This window comes from Mustelus asterias, chromosome 24 (assembly GCF_964213995.1).
Source record: "Mustelus asterias chromosome 24, sMusAst1.hap1.1, whole genome shotgun sequence".
Taxonomy (NCBI): Eukaryota; Metazoa; Chordata; class Chondrichthyes; order Carcharhiniformes; family Triakidae; genus Mustelus; species Mustelus asterias.
The window spans coordinates 24,754,173-24,770,036 of NC_135824.1; the positions used below are offsets into that span (position 1 = coordinate 24,754,173).

A 15,864-nucleotide genomic window follows, 5' to 3' on the forward strand; every position below is an offset into this window, starting at 1 on the left:
GCTAATCAATCGGATGACCAGCGGCTGAGCAACTAGGCAGGGCCTCAAAGCTTGCCTGGAGTACCAGACCTACTGTCAGCTGCCGGGCAGCCACCTCCAGTCATCTGGCCTGGTCCATGAAGCCTCGGTGGGCCCCAAGCATGGAAAATTCCAGTCAAGGGTCTCACAATAGACAATAATCTCTCCCTCAATGTCAACAAAACGAAGGAGACAGACATCGACTTCAGGAAGCGTAGCTGAAGGCATGCCCCTGTCTACATCAATGGGGATGAAGTAGAAATATTCGAGAGTTTCAAGTTTTTAGGTGTTCGGATCATCAACAACCTGGTCCCTCCATGCGGACGCTATAGTTAAGAAAGTCCACCAAAGCCTCGACTTTCTCAGGAGGCTAAGGAAATTTGGTATGTCCGCTACAACTCTCACCAACTTCTATAGATGCACCATAGAAAGCATTCTTTCTGGTTGAATCACAGCTTGGTATGGCTCCTGCTCTCCCCAAGACCACGAGAAACCACAAAGGGTGGTGAATGAAGCCCTGTCCATCACTCAAACCAGCCTCCATCCAGTGACACTGTCTATGCTTCCCACTGCCTCGGAAAAGCAGCCAGCATAATATAGGACCCCTTGCAACCCGGACATTCTCTCTTCCATCTTCTTCCGTCGGGAAAAAGATACAAAAGTCTGAGATCATGTACCAGCCAACTCAAGGACAGCTTCTTCCCTGCTGCCATCAGACATTTGAATGGACCAACTTATATTAAGCTGATCTTTCTCTGCACCCTAGTTATGACTGTAACACTACATTCTGCACTCCCTCCTTTCCTTCTCTATGTATGGTATGCTTTGTATAGCGTGCATGAAACAATACTTTTCACTGGATACTAATACATGTGACAATAATAAATCAAATCAAATTAATATGCCTTTACACGCCCCTTAATTGGTTGTGCACCACATTCAGGGAGGTGGCAGGAAGTTTGTGTAACCCTGCTACACCCTATCTCCAGGATAATAGCCAATGGCCAGGATGGTGCCAACAAGCTGGGATAGTGGCCAACAGCTAGAATCTTCACACCCAGCCATCCCCATCAAAGCCTAAAAATTCTGCCACTAAAAGAAGTTGCCCCTCAAAAAGGAACCGTGTCCCATTAAAAACATTTCTCTTTTTCAAATCAGCACTTACATATTTACAAACATAGACATGCGCGTGTTTTCTGCTAACATTATCCTGGATAGATTGAAAACAAATAATATGATTAAAAGTGCAGTACATATTTTGACAAATGTTGTTTTCTCAAATGGTGTTAAGTGTGTCATTAGTCCTGGTGCTTTTTAAAATGTTGTCAGCTACTAAAAGAGGGCAGCTATTATGCACCAGCTCTGAGTGCAACATAAACACAGCTTTGCATAAATTGACGTGAAATTTCTCGAACTGTAACCTGAGTATTAACTATTCATGAGGGAAAGTTTGGGAAGTGTTGAAATGTAATTAATTTGTTATGATAAATATACATTTGGGAAAATTATTCATGTCAAATCATACAGCAGTCGACCGAGCCATCCATCACCTTCATGTGCAATTGACATTTCCTCGTGCAATTCCATCAAGCAAATTAGTTTCTTCAGCAATGGTTTGTGTACTTGAGGTCTGGGATTACCGTGTGTGCAATATTGCAGACAAGTCACACAGAAAGATTCTGATTATGCAACTGAAGGACATGCGTCTCATTTTTGACAGATGCCATGCTTGCAAACTGGTCAAAAACTCTGAATGAATGTTCGACTGAAACACAGGCCAACATAAAGCTAATATTTAGCTCCAGTATTAAAAGTATATTCAGCTGAATTAGATCAGAGCTAACGAGAACACGTTTGATTTGAACAAGAATTATGCAATTCAAATGAGTATTTTTAAACTGTTGCTCTAAGAGTGAAGAAGATATAGGAATAAATATTTAAATTTCCATTTTAATATTTGAACCTTTAGTTAATTGTTGTAATATTTTAATGGTAGAATCAAGACATGATTACATCATTAATGGTAGAATCAAGACATGATTACATTTATTTTTAAGCTGAAATTATCCCAGACATTTACCTATTTACATACAGGGTGGCACAGTGGTTAGCACCGCCGGGTTCGATTCCAGTCTCGGGTCACTGTCCGTGTGGAGTTTGAACATTCTCCCTATGTCTGCATGGGTTTCCTCTGGGTGCTCCAATTTCCTCCCACACTCCAAAGATGTGCAGGTTAGGTGGATTGGCCATGGTAAATTGCTCCTTAGTATTCAAAGCTGAGTAGGTTAGATGGATTAGCCATGCTAAGTTGCCCCTTAATGTCCAAAGATGTGCAGGTTAGGTGGATTGGCCATACTAAATTGCCCCTTAGTGTCCAAAGATCAGTAGGTTAGGTGGATTAGCCAAGCTAAATTGACCCTTAGGCCCTGATTTTACCGACACGGCCACCCCGAGCTCCGTTCTGCAGGCGAGGCTCGTAGAATGGCATTCCCCGTTGGCCTTGGGCACAATCTTATGAGCCTCGGGCGGCGTGCCAGTACAATTAGGGGCTTAGAATCCAAAGTTTGCAGGTTAGGTGGTTTGGCCATGCTAAATTGCCCCTTCGTGTCCAAAGACGTGTAGGTTAGGGGGATTAGCCATGGTGAATGTGCGTGTTACAAGGATAGGGTGGAGGGGGGGTGCCTAGATAAACTGTGTCAGAGAGTTGGTGCAGACTCAATGGGCCAAATGACATCTTCTGCATAGTAGGGGATTAGAACCATAGAACATTTCAGCACCGAAACAGGCCTTTTGGCCCTTCTTGCCTGTGCCGAACCATTTTTGTGCCTAGTCCCACTGACCTGCACCTGGACCATATCCCTCCACACCCCTCTCATCCATGAACCCATCCAAGTTTTTCTTAAATGTTAAAAGTGACCCACCTCAACGCGCGCATTCACCACCTCATCTGGCAGCTCATTCCAAACACCCACCACTCTCTGTGTGAAGAAGCCCCCCCTAATATTCCCTTTAAACTTTTCCCCCCTTACCCTTAACCCATGTTCTCTAGTTATTTTCTCCCCTAGCCTCAGTGGAAAAAGTCTGCTTGCATTCACTCTATCTATACCCATCATAATTTTATACACCTCTATCAAATCTCCCCTCATTCTTCTACGCTCCAGGGAATAAAGTCCTAACCTATTCAACCTTTCTCTGTAACTCGGTTTCTCAAGTCCCGGCAACATCCTTGTGAACCTTCTCTGCACTCTTTCAACCTTATTAATATCCTTCCTGTAATTAGGTGACCAAAACTGCACACAATACTCTAAATTCGGCCTCACCAATGTCTTATACAACCTCACCATAACATTCCAACTCCTATACTCAATACTTTGATTTATAAAGGCCAATGTACCAAAAGCACTCTTTACGACCCTATCTACCTGTGACACCACTTTTAGGGAATTACGTATCTGTATTCCCAGATCCCTCTGTTCTACTGCACTCTTCAGTGTCCTACCATTTACCTTGTATGTTCTACCTTGGTTTGTCCTTCCAAAGTGCAATACCTCACACTTGTCTGCATTAAACTCCATCTGCCATTTTTCAGCCCATTTTTCTAGCTGGTACAAATCCCTCTGCAAGCTTTGAAAACCTTCCTCACTGTCCACTACACCTCCAATCTTTGTATCAACAGCAAAATTGCTGATCCAATTTACCACATTATCATCCAGATCATTGATATAGATGACAAACAACAATGGACCCAGCACTGATCCCTGTGGCACACCACTAGTCACAGGCCTCCACTCAGAGAAGCAATCCTCCACTACCACTCTCTGGCTTCTTCCATTGAAAGGAGTCTCACAACACCAGGTTAAAGTCCAACAGGTTTATTTGGTAGCAAATGCCACTAGCCTCAGTTCTTCCATTGAGCCAATGTCTAATCCAATTTACTACCTCTCCATGTATACCCAGTGACTGAACCTTCTTGACTAACCTCTCATGCGGGACCTTGTCAAAGGCAAAGGGATTCTGTGAAACAGTTTGATCTCCACTGTCATAAAATATATTGTAGATACACGAGGATGGCTTGAAGCTCATTACAACTCAGCGTGTCTTATGATGATGTCTGAGATTTGTAAATTACATTCTGAACACATTTATTTCAGGTTCATCTCATCTTTGATCTGCCGCCATCCTCCAAACATTTAGGAAAATGGTGTCATCTGAAAACAGGCGTTACAAACATTCTCTGATCTCGGTTACTAACACGAAGACAGGAAACTCTTTTTTTGTGAAGCTGTCTGACAGTTCTCAGCTGGATTTGCAGTTTGATTAACTTCCTCAATTTCCTCCTCTCGAGAACAGTCCATCTGGAAATGATCTCGGGAGGGTCTCAAACGGAATCAATTTCAATACGACGGCAGCAAAATTATTCTGGCACCAATCGGAGTAAATAATGTCTCTCGGGACGTAAAGAAGGATTATCTCTTGATATACGTACTGTAAAGAAATAGAATCTACCCACTTGGTGTTACTTATCCGTTGCATGAATTTGTCACAGAAATAGATCCTATTATATGCCACATCTACAAAAATACAATAAAATAAACAGGCAAATGTATGGTAAACTAATGGACATGGTTAGCTCCAGGGCCGTTGATTTTCCAGGTCCGTTTGACGTGCTCACAAATCCTGTTATGGCCGCTAAATCTCGCTAGAGAGCCTTAAAGGGATTTGCGCCAGTGAGATTTCCGAAAACAATGTTCCCAGGCCCTCCTCAATGATGCAGAAGTAGGCGTCAATTTGAACACATTTCAATGTCATTAATCGGCTTTAATGCCACTGCTTCCGGTAGCCTTGATTGCTTCCCCCATTTCCCCCTCCGCCCCGCGCCGACGTGACATCACACCGGTGTGAATCACTACTGGCTTCCAAAAGCGGTCATTCTGAGCACGCTGGGGGCGGGGAGGTGGGTATAACCATCAGGTGGTGAGGGACATGGGCGGGCAGTGTCATGGCGGTGTCTCCAGTATGCTGGCACTGCTCTTTGGCAATACCAATCTGGCAGTGCTGCAGTCGCAGTGCCAGGATGGCAGTGCTAGGGACAGGGCCAGCGTTTGAGTGGACCCCAATGGGGGAGGGTCCCATTAAGTGGGAGGGGTAATGGTGGAGCACAATTGCACAGAAGCTTCCTATTTTTTGTTGTGAATGTTACCACGAATTGGACCTGCTTATACTGACCATCAAATCATAATGATTTTGCATTTCTGAAAGTCTATCAGTGACCGAGAAACACGTATACCAAGAAGCTATAGGCAGCTAATACGTCATTCATCAAAAGCACAACTCTGTGAATTTATGATCCTTGCTAGCTTTTACTTAAACAAGATGGCTTTGCCTGTTTCTGTGTTTTGATGGCAATTTTCCAGCAATTGATCTATGACCACTGACTATTCTACCATTTCCTCAGTCCAGGCTCCACCTCATAAATAATTTGGTAACCAATGCTACTTATTTTTCAAAGGTTGGCCACTGAACCCATACAAGCAATTCTCCCTTATTTCACTATTTAAAACATTACTTGCTTTTGTGAGGACAGTGAGTCGGAACATTTCATATTTTTGCAACATCATTGTCACATGGTCATATACTGGGAAATGAGCTTGTGGGGGTGCGACTGGTACAACTGAATTGGAGACTGATAGACTGCAAAGATCAAATATCAATGGAGGAGGTTTGAAGGCAAGTGTTTGAAATGGTAATTGAATCATCACAATTGTCCAGAGAGTTACTTAGCTCGACTTCAGAGAACTCCTCATAACACACAAATTGTGAAATGGTTGTGGCGATTTCTTGAATCTGCGGTTGCTGGCTGGGTGGGCTCTAAACGCGCCTCCAGGACGTTTTTGACCAAGTGTCAAAAAACATGGCGAGTAAAGCTAGCAGTGAGTCTGAAACCTGTGGCCTTTACAATTCCAGCTGTGAATGACTTTCTGTTCATGGTATTACCTCTCTACTGCATGATGTTCCTGCTCAGAATGCCCAGAGTACCCCCTATCTCGCCCCCTCCCCCCGCCTATTTCTCTACCCACCCCCACCACCATTGCTCCTGCTCCTATAATTGGGTTTCCTTCCATTTGGCCGTCCAACATCGATTGAATAAACAAAGAAAATGGAAGCAGGTCGATCACTTAGTTTCCATTCCACTTCCCTTACCTTGTCAGGAAAAGGGATCAAGGTGGCAGGGAAGGTTCACAGTCTTAAGGTTGTTGAACTTAATGTTGAGTCCAGGGGGCTGTAACGTGCCTAATCGGAAGATGAGTCGCTGTACCTCCAGTTTGCGCTGGGCTTCACTGGAGCATTGCAGCAGGCCGAGGAGGCATAGCTCTGGATGCCAGTTTCATGCGCACTGGGAGAATTTTGAACAATTTGAAGTGGCCGTAACTGGGGAGCATGAAGGATGAATGAGTGGAGGACATGTCAGCCTGGGGAAGTACATCTGGCAATATGGCATTATTCTGTTCACTGATGTATACACACTGCTGTGTGTATTTCTAGTGACACGGTGGGTGGAATTTAATGTCTTCCCCTTTGGTGATGTGGTGGTGGTGGAGTATTTAGTCAGCCAGGAGGGTGGCAGGCGGGTATCCTGCCACCTTCTCACCTTTGCCTCAAATAAGATCCCCCCCCCCACCACCGCTAAGGTAATTAATACCCATTTAAAGGTTTAATCCTAATGCTGCAGGCAAGGGTCTCGGTATGTGGCAAACCCTGCTGGGGTTCTAATGGCGTCTCAAGGGAGGTTCCTTGTTCTAAGGCAGTTCTTGATAAAGGGACCCGGTACTGGCAGGGGGCAGCCGCTGAAAGATATCCCCTTCCCTTGCTATTAAACCTCCTTTCCCGGAGACCCGTACCTCACTACCATTTACCCCTGCCTCACGGCGATCTGAGATCTCAGGAACTGTCAGCAGCCATTGCCTCCCCAGTGGAGTTACTGAGCAATGACGAGCTACTGGCCTCAGATTGGTCAGCAGTGCCCTGCTGATAGGACCTCCATTCCCCATAATCCTTTATCCCGGAGAAGGCCCACGACTGTTCAGTTAAATGCCCGCCTGGCAACCTAATTTGATAAGCCTTCCTAAAAAGAGGCGACGCAAGGCTCCCGCTGGTTCTCCAGCTAGTGGGTGAGACCCCTGTTGCCTCCAGTAAATATTGCCCAGTATGTAGGGTTACAAAGGAATCAAAGATATCAAATAGCAATTAGGAATACAGGGCAATTTTCAAAAAAGCTTGTTATTTTGGATATGTTCTTGAGAGACCTCATGTGTGACTATCTCAGGTATCACATTTGTCTTGAAAAATGGGTGTCACACATGCACCTGACTGAACCAAACTTCAGACCCTCAACACTGCTCACAATCCAGTCAATCAGGAACATGCAAATTAGAAGTGGGTTTATGAAATTTCCAATGAAATAGAAAAGACGTATAAAAATAACCAATCAACAATGAGCAGTCTGTAACGTATACCAGCTAAAAAAGACAAATCAATCAAGTTGCTTAAAATATTTTTTCAAACCTCCTTTTAGTCACCACCTTGGACATTCCCGAATATCATGCAGATAATAAGGTTTGCAACTGAGTTAAGGTACAAAATAGTGATAACTGGCAAGGAAGTGGAGAAACCTTCTTCTTTCGGCTTCTCCCCTTGTGGGTTGCACGGTGACACAGTGGTTAGCACTGCTGCCTCGCAACCCCAGGGACCCGGGTTCAATTCCGGCCTTTGGTCACTGTCTGTGTGGCGTTTGCACGTTCTCCCCGTGTCTGCATGGGTTTCTTCCGGGTGCTCCCACAGTCCAACGATGTGCCATCATTGATTGGCCATGCTAAATTTCCCCTCAGTGTTAGGGGGACTAGCAGGGTAAATGCGTGGGGTTGGGGATTAAGGCCTGGGTGGAATTGTTGTCGGTGCAGGCTCAATGGGCTGAATGGCCTCCTTCTGCACTGTAGGGATTCTAGGAATTCCCTTTTCCATCTCCCCCAGACTGTCATCCATCCCTCTTCCAATTCTGCTGTATCTCTCTCCACCACATCTTTCCAGCTGGTCTGGATCTTTCCTCTTCTTCTTTCTGGCAGTTCTATCTCTATCACTTGCCTCACCACATTCCCCCCCCCCCCTCTCTCTCTCTCTACAATAACCATTTCAATCTCAGTTTGGTTTCTGTCTTCATTATTTCCACAATCTTCACTGACCCCCTGGTGCACTGGTTTGTGATCTTTGTCCTTTCTTTTCCATCTCAGTATCCAAATCTCATTAGTATCCATTCTGCTACTCAACTTGACTGTTTGCCTGTCCATACCTCTATCTTTGCCCAGTGTATTGCAGGTTTTTTGTGGACACTCATCATTTATCCGCCTACTGTACATTTCTCTGACTGTTCATTTGAACTTCTGATTGCTTGGCTGCATAGTGCACAGCTAGGTTTTCATTCCACTGTATGTTCCCACCCTCTGTTCACCTTGATGTCATGTTGCTAGTATCTTCTGTTGCCCATCTGCTCATACTGCTGCCAGCTAACCATGACGGCCTGTGCATTAGGAACAGAGAAAGGCTTGAAAGCCGAGCACACCTGTTCCCTGTCAAAGCTGACCATCTAGAAAGAGAGGCCTTTCTGAAGGCCACGTTATATTGGAGGAGGGATGAAGATTTATAGAAACATAGAAACTAGAAGCAGGAGTAGGCCATTCGGCCCTTCGAGCCTGCTCCACCATTCATTTTGATCATGGCTGATCATCAAATTCAATATCTTGATCCCCCCCTTTCCCCACATATCCCTTGACCCCTTTAGCCCCAAGAGCTATATCTAATTTCTTCTCGAAATCAGACAACATTTTGGCCTCAACTACTCCCTGTGGAAGTGAATTCCTTACATTCACCACTCTCTGGATGAAGAAATTTCTCCTCACCTCAGTCCTAAAACGTTAACTGTTTTAAATAATGTCTGAAATGTTCAATTTATGATTTTTTTTTCAACTGTACTATTAAAATTTAATAAAGGCTTGGCCCGCTCCATAGATCCTCCCACCCCAACCCACCCTTTCCCCCAAAGAGGCATGGACCAGTTACTGAAGCAGTCGAACACCTGACTGATATATCCTCAAACTATGACCCCCTAGTTCTGGACTCCCCTATCATCGGGAACATTCTTTCTGAATCTACCCTGTCTAACCCTGTTAGAGTTTTATAAGTTTCTATGAGATCCCCTCTCACTCTTCTAAACTCCAGCGAATATAATCCTAATCCTTATATGACAGACATGCCATCCCAGGAGTCAGCCTGGTAAACCTTTGCTGTACTTCCTCTATAGCAAGGACATCCTCAGATAAGGACACCAAAACTGCACACAATACTCCAGGTGTGATCTCACCAATGCCCTATACAATTGCAGCAAAACATCCCTAACCTCAAATCCTCTCGCTATGAAGGCCAACATACCATTTGCCTTCTTTATTACTTGCGCACCTACTTTCAGCGGCTGATGCACAAGGACACCAAGGTCTCACTGAGTATCCACCTCTCTCAATTTACACCCATTCAAGTAATAAGCAAGTAAACATCCTGGACCAGACCCCCAAGTATTTGATACAATTCGGATTGGGACCAATATATTTTTGATTAAAGTAGGCAAAGTTTGAGATTCAAGATGCTTACTAAGTGAATAAGATTCCAGGGTTTTGAACAAACAAAAATAAACTTAACTACGCAAGATTAAAAAGAGAAAACAATTTACAATATCTGCCTTATACTCAGTCAGAGTTAATAAAAGTTACATGTAAATTAACAGATAAACTGTGATCAAACACCACACAGTACAACAGATGGGAAATGCTACCTAGACAGATGCCATGGATTTCTCAGCAACAGACCCAGATGTCAATAGACACTGTGAATCAACTAATCTTGTTGAAATACGAGGGGCTCCATGCTTCTCACTTTATAAGATCAAGTCACTGAATTCCTTCAAAGTTGCTTCAACTTCGTCCGCCCTAATGACTGCACACCTCCCAGGGTTTCACTCTCATTTCCTGAGACTCCGTTCCCTTGGAATTCCAAATCTGCACGAAAGCCTCAAATCACTGGCACAGTTTCAGCTCTTTAATAGCTGGCTGGCTTCACTGGGCTGACTCTGCCCCTAGATTTCACCAGGTTCCAATCTCCTCAGCTACGTCGAGCTATAAATGACTCCAGGGCTTCTTCTGAGACCTAAGCCTTTCCAGCATGGAGCCGGTGACCTTTTGCCAACCTCTTCAGCACCCCAGCACTTCTCCTGAGGCCTGACCACACAGGGCAAGCGAACAGCAATACATTTACTGCCTGGAGCCTGTTAACATTAGCACATTTTCACCATGGCCTTTTCCCCTGATGCAGAACACTCACTGCAACCACCCCCCTCCCCCCCCACACCCCTCCTCCCCCAAACAAACACAGATAAATGGAAACGCTAGAACTTTCTAAAACTCCACTCATTTTCATGATGATGTAGCCTTCCAGGGCACACTGAATGCTTTTAAAATAATTGTAGCTCTAGCTAGCTAAACAAAACAACTCTCTGGTTTGCATTTCTTTGCAAGAAGGATATATCTAAAGAAGGATGTGCTGGTCTTGGAAAGAGTCCAGAGGAGGTTCACAAGAATGATCCCTGGAATGAAGAGCTTGTCGTATGAGGAACGGTTAAGGACTCTGGGTCTATACTCATTGGCGTTTAAAAGGATGAGGGGGGATCTTATTGAAACTTACAGGATACTGCGAGACCTGGATAGAGTGGATGTGGAGAGGATGTTTCCACTGGTAGGAAAAACTAGAATCAGAGGGCACAACCTCAGGCTGAAGGGAGGATCCTTTAAAACACAGATGAGGAGGAATTTCTTCAGCCAGAGAGTGACGAATCTGTGGAACTCTTTGCCGCAGAAGGCTGTGGAGGCCAGGTCATTGAGTGTCTTTAAGACAGAGATAGATAGGTTCTTGATTAATAAGGAGATCAGGGATTATGGGGAAAAGGCAGGAGAATGGGGATGAGAAAAATATCAGCCATGACTGAATGGCAGAGCAGGCTCGAGGGGCCGAGTGGCCTAATTCTGCTCCTATGTCTTATGATCTTATGGTCTTAGTGCAGACACCTTGGGCAAAATTTTACCGGCACGTCTGCCCAAGGTTCGTACGATCCCACCTGAGACCAACGGAGAATGCCGTTCTCCGAGCCTCACCTGCTCCCGGAATCGGGACAGGCGGGCCGGTAAAATTCCGGCCCTCATCTCCATTTCTCCAGCCAAGTAAGCCCAGTTGCTACTTTATGATCTCCGGCCTCCCAGCCACATGTTTCCTGCTGGTGGGAGGTGGCGCGTTGTTTGCTAACGGCAGGATTCTCTGGTTCCGCCACTATCAATGGGAGAATCCCACCGGCATGAACCGCTGGAGAACTCCAGCCTTTATCTTTCTAACTGTTAACCTCTTAAGTCAACATGGCCCCAGCCTTTCATTCTTCAGGCTATTTTAGTTCCATTTATCTCATTTTCTACTGTTAAACTTTAAGCTTCCCAAAACTAAAGAACATCTCTCAAATATTACCAAGAACTAGGACCTCGGTATTTAGAACCAAACTACAGAGAAAAATAAAGTGGGAAACTGTGCTGTAAAATTGTGAAGTACTTTGTATTGTTACACTATTGTGAGAATTGCTTAGTGGCTGTTTCTCTTCTTCAGTTAAGCCTATCCCAATCATCACAGCTTGTTCCCATTGTCCTGATTTTTATTTTAAACTCAGTGAACATTCAGCTTATACCACATTGATGAGCAGGGCAATTAGACAGGGACAATAGCTCAGAGCTCGTTTTCTGAAACAGTGAGGCCATCTATGCCTAGCTTCTGTACCATAATGAGTATCTGACATGTAGCTTACATAAGAACACGCGCAGGAGTGGAACATGCAGCCTGTCAAGCCTGCTCTAATATTCAATTCGATTGTGGCTTGCTGATCTGCTTCTTGGATTCCACTTCCCCGCCCATTCCCCATATCGTCCGATTCCATGAGAGACCAAAGGTCCGTCTTTCCCAGCCGCAGAAGTATTTAACGATGGAGCATCCACATCACTTAGGGGCGGAGAATTCCAAAGATTCACAACCCTTTTTGAGTGAAGTGATTCTGAGACTGTGCCCACACATTTCAGTGTCAAATGAGGCTCTCCACTGACTGAAAGTGCGAAATGATATATAAATGTTAATTCAATGAGCACCTTCAATGCAATGGTCGAGAAGCGTCCGAGCTAGAAATTGAGAGGTTTTAAACTACTGTAAATGTGTCGAATATAATTGCCATATCACATGCTGGAATTTTACCGCCTCAGCCGTCTGAGGCCAATGGCATACTGTGAGCCTCGCCCACCCCGATTCTGGAGCAGGTGAGGTGGGAACATTCCAGCCATAGAGTCACACAGTGCAGAGAAGGCCCTTCAGCTCATAGAGTCTGCACCAGCAATAACTACCACTAAAGGCGCACTAATCCCATTTTCCAGCACTTGTTCCATATCCTTGAATATTATGATATCTCAAGTGCCCGTCCGAATATTTTTTAAAGGTTGCAAGGTTTCCGGCCTTCCCAGGCGGTGCATTCCAGATTCCCTCCGCCCTCTGAGTGAAAAGATTTCTTCTCAAATCCCCTCTGAATCTCCAGCCCCTCACCCTATAACTATGCCCGCTCATGATTGACCCCCTCAACCAAGGGGAACAGCTGCTCCCTACTCACCCTGCCCACACTCCTCATAATGTTGAATATTGGGCGCAGCTTATAGACATTGCATACCATTTACACATCTCGTTGATGTGCACCTCATTAGATAATTACCTCTGCAATCATGGACTCTTCAAATAAGGCATTGAGAAAAATGTATTACCTGATCTACCAACTGGTTATACAGATCATGGCAGTTGTCAAAAATATACTTGTAGGTTGAGTCCAAGCAAGCTTTGACGCAGTCTTTCACCACAGAACTTGCTCTTGGAGGGCTCTGTAGTTCTTGAACCTGAAATCATCAAAATTCAACCAGTCAACAATTTTGCAAACTCGAGTTCTTTATCCCACTGAGGAATGTTACGATATGCGCAAAAGATAAACAGCTAAAGAACTTTTTAGAATTCAGATTCCAATTTTACTTCATACATAATCACTAATGCAGTAGGAATCCAATCGTTTTTTAAAGGGTTTTCCATTTTGGATATTTCTGAGCAATCCCAAGATCATAGAATTCCTACAGTGTAGAAGAAGGCGATTTGATCCATCGAGTTTGCACCAACTCTCCACAACCCACCCAGGATCTATCCCCGTAGCCCCACGTATTTCTCCTGCTGATCCCTCTAACCTACACATCTTGGGACACTAATGGGCAGTTTAGTATGGCCTATCCACCTAACCTGCACATCTTTGGACTGTGGGAAGAAACCGGAGCACCTGGAGGAAACCCATGCAGGCACAGGGAGAATGTGCAAACTCCACACAGTCACCCAAGGCCGGAATCGAACCTGGGTCCCTGGCCGCTGTGAGGCAGCAGTGCTAACCACGATACCAAGACGGCTCCAGGTTTGATTGGACCTTCCTGAGTTAGCTGATCATCAGGGGGCACTTCCTGGGCTTGAGACGGCAAAATATACTGGAGTTCCTAGTACCGACCGTTGACCATTAATCACGACTGGAAGTGAATGAGTGTCTGGGTGTGCTGGCGGAGGGAAGAAACAGTGTTAGCTGCTGGAATGAACAACCTTCCCAATTTGTCAAGCTCAAACATGAATAATTATCACTCGGTTGAGGTATGAGACAGCACTCTGTGCCCAAGAACTGTATCCCAGCATTTTTAGACGGGAAGAAAAGAAATTTGGCCAGGAGAAAGAGAAACACTGGGAACACGATTGAGTGTCCTTCAGCTATACGGGAACAAAGCTGAACTAAAAGGAGAAGGATTGAGAGATATTCGCTTTGAAACTAGTTAAGTGAAGTGTAGAGCCTTTTCTCATCTTGAACTTTCCTTTCTAATCAATTCTCTGGACATGTTTGCTAATAGAAGCATGAATAATACATCCTCAAAATTTACTGCTCTTGGGCAAAATCACTCACATTCTTTAAATAAAGTTTTCTCCTCGTACCCATGGATATTATGTTAACAAATCATGTGGCAGTTGAGAACTGTTTATTTAAAGGGTATGGCATCATGAGTTTTGAGGTTTTTTGAAGTTTATTTACACTAAGTACACTAAGGGAGAATTTAGCGTGGCCAATGACCCCGACCAGCACGTCTTTCGGACGGTGGGAGGGAACCCGAGCACCGGGAGGAAACCCACGCAGACACGAGGAGAAGGTGCAGACTCCGCACAGACAGTGACCCAAGCCAGGAATGGGAACTGGGTCCCTGGCACTGTGAGGCAGCAGTGCGAACCAGTGTGCCGCCATGCTGCCCACATTGCAAAAGTTTTTTTCCTTCCCTCGTATTACATAGAGGCCCATGGCCTGGATCACTTCACTTCTTTCCAACGCGGTAATATCCAGGACAAACATTCCCTGAAGATTAGCAGTATGGGTAGGAAGGTGGGAGATGAGGGAGATTGGAGAATGGCATAAACCGGGGGTGTAGATGGTGGCAGTTGGGGTACAGTGCTTTAAATGCAGGGTTTAGAGGAACACATCATAGAAAATTGCACTTGGGCTACTGGAGAAACAAATTCAATGGGCTGAATGGCCATTTCTGCACCATAGAGCATGATTGGGAAAGCTGATAGGATGTTATCATTTACTGCGAGGGGAACTGAATACAAAAGTAGGGAGGCTACCTTGCAGTTGTACAGAGCATTGGTGAGACCACATTTGGAGCACTGTATACAACATTGGTCGTCTTATTTAAGGAAGGATGTAAATGCATTGGAAGCAGTTCAGAGAACGCTTACCAGAGTAATATCTGGAATGGGCAGGTTGTCTTATAAGGGAAGGCTGAGTCATAGAGGTTTACAGCATGGAAACATTACATGGAATGTGGAGGAACAGAGAGATCTTGGGGTTCATAGCCACAGATCTCTGAAGGGTGCCACTCAAGTGGATAGAGCCGTGAAGAAGGCCTATAGTGTGTTAGCGTTTAATAACAGGGGATTTGAGTTTAAGAGCCGTGGGGTTATGCTGCAACTGTACAGGACCTTGGTGAGACCACATTTGGAATATTGTGTGCAGTTCTGGTCACCTCACTATAAGAAGGATGTGGAAGCTTTGGAGAGAGTGCAGAGGAGATTTACCAGGATGCTGCCTGGTTTGGAGGGTAGGTCTTATGAGGAAAGGTTGAGGGAGCTTTTCGCTTTAGAGCGGAGGAGGATGAGAGGCGACTTAATAGAGGTTTATATGATGATAAGGGGGATAGAGTGGACTTTCAGAGACTATTTCCTCGGGTGAATGTAGCTGTTACTAGGGGGCATAACTATAAGGTTCATGGTGGGAGATATAGGAGGGATGTCCAAGGTAGGTTCTTTACGCAGAGAGTGGTTGGGGTGTGGGATGGACTGCCTGCTGTGATAGTGGAGTCAGACACTTTAGGAAATTTCAAGCGGTTATTGGATAGGCACATGGAGCACACCAGAATGATAGGGAGTGGGATAGCTTGATCTTGGTTTCGGACAAAGCTCGGCACAACATCGAGGGCCGAAGGACCTGTACTGTGCTGTACTGTTCTATGTTGGACAGGCTAGACTTGTATCCACTGGAGTTTAGAAGAGTAAGAGGCGACTTGATAGAAACATATAAGATCCTGAGGGGTCTTAACAGGATGGATGTGAAAA

The 15,864-nt window shown here is 44.9% G+C and overlaps 1 protein-coding gene across 4 annotated transcripts in view; it reads right to left on the reverse strand.

Annotated features, from left to right (window-relative positions):
• The window catches only part of unc13c (unc-13 homolog C (C. elegans)), a 640,043-nt gene that overhangs the window by 179,948 nt on the left and 444,231 nt on the right, over nt 1-15,864 (reverse strand). For all 4 annotated transcript variants that reach the window (XM_078241487.1, XM_078241484.1, XM_078241485.1 and 1 more), the window contains one exon: nt 12,951-13,079. In XM_078241487.1, the coding sequence (XP_078097613.1) occupies nt 12,951-13,079 (129 nt within the window). The remainder of the gene's footprint in view (nt 1-12,950; nt 13,080-15,864) is intronic.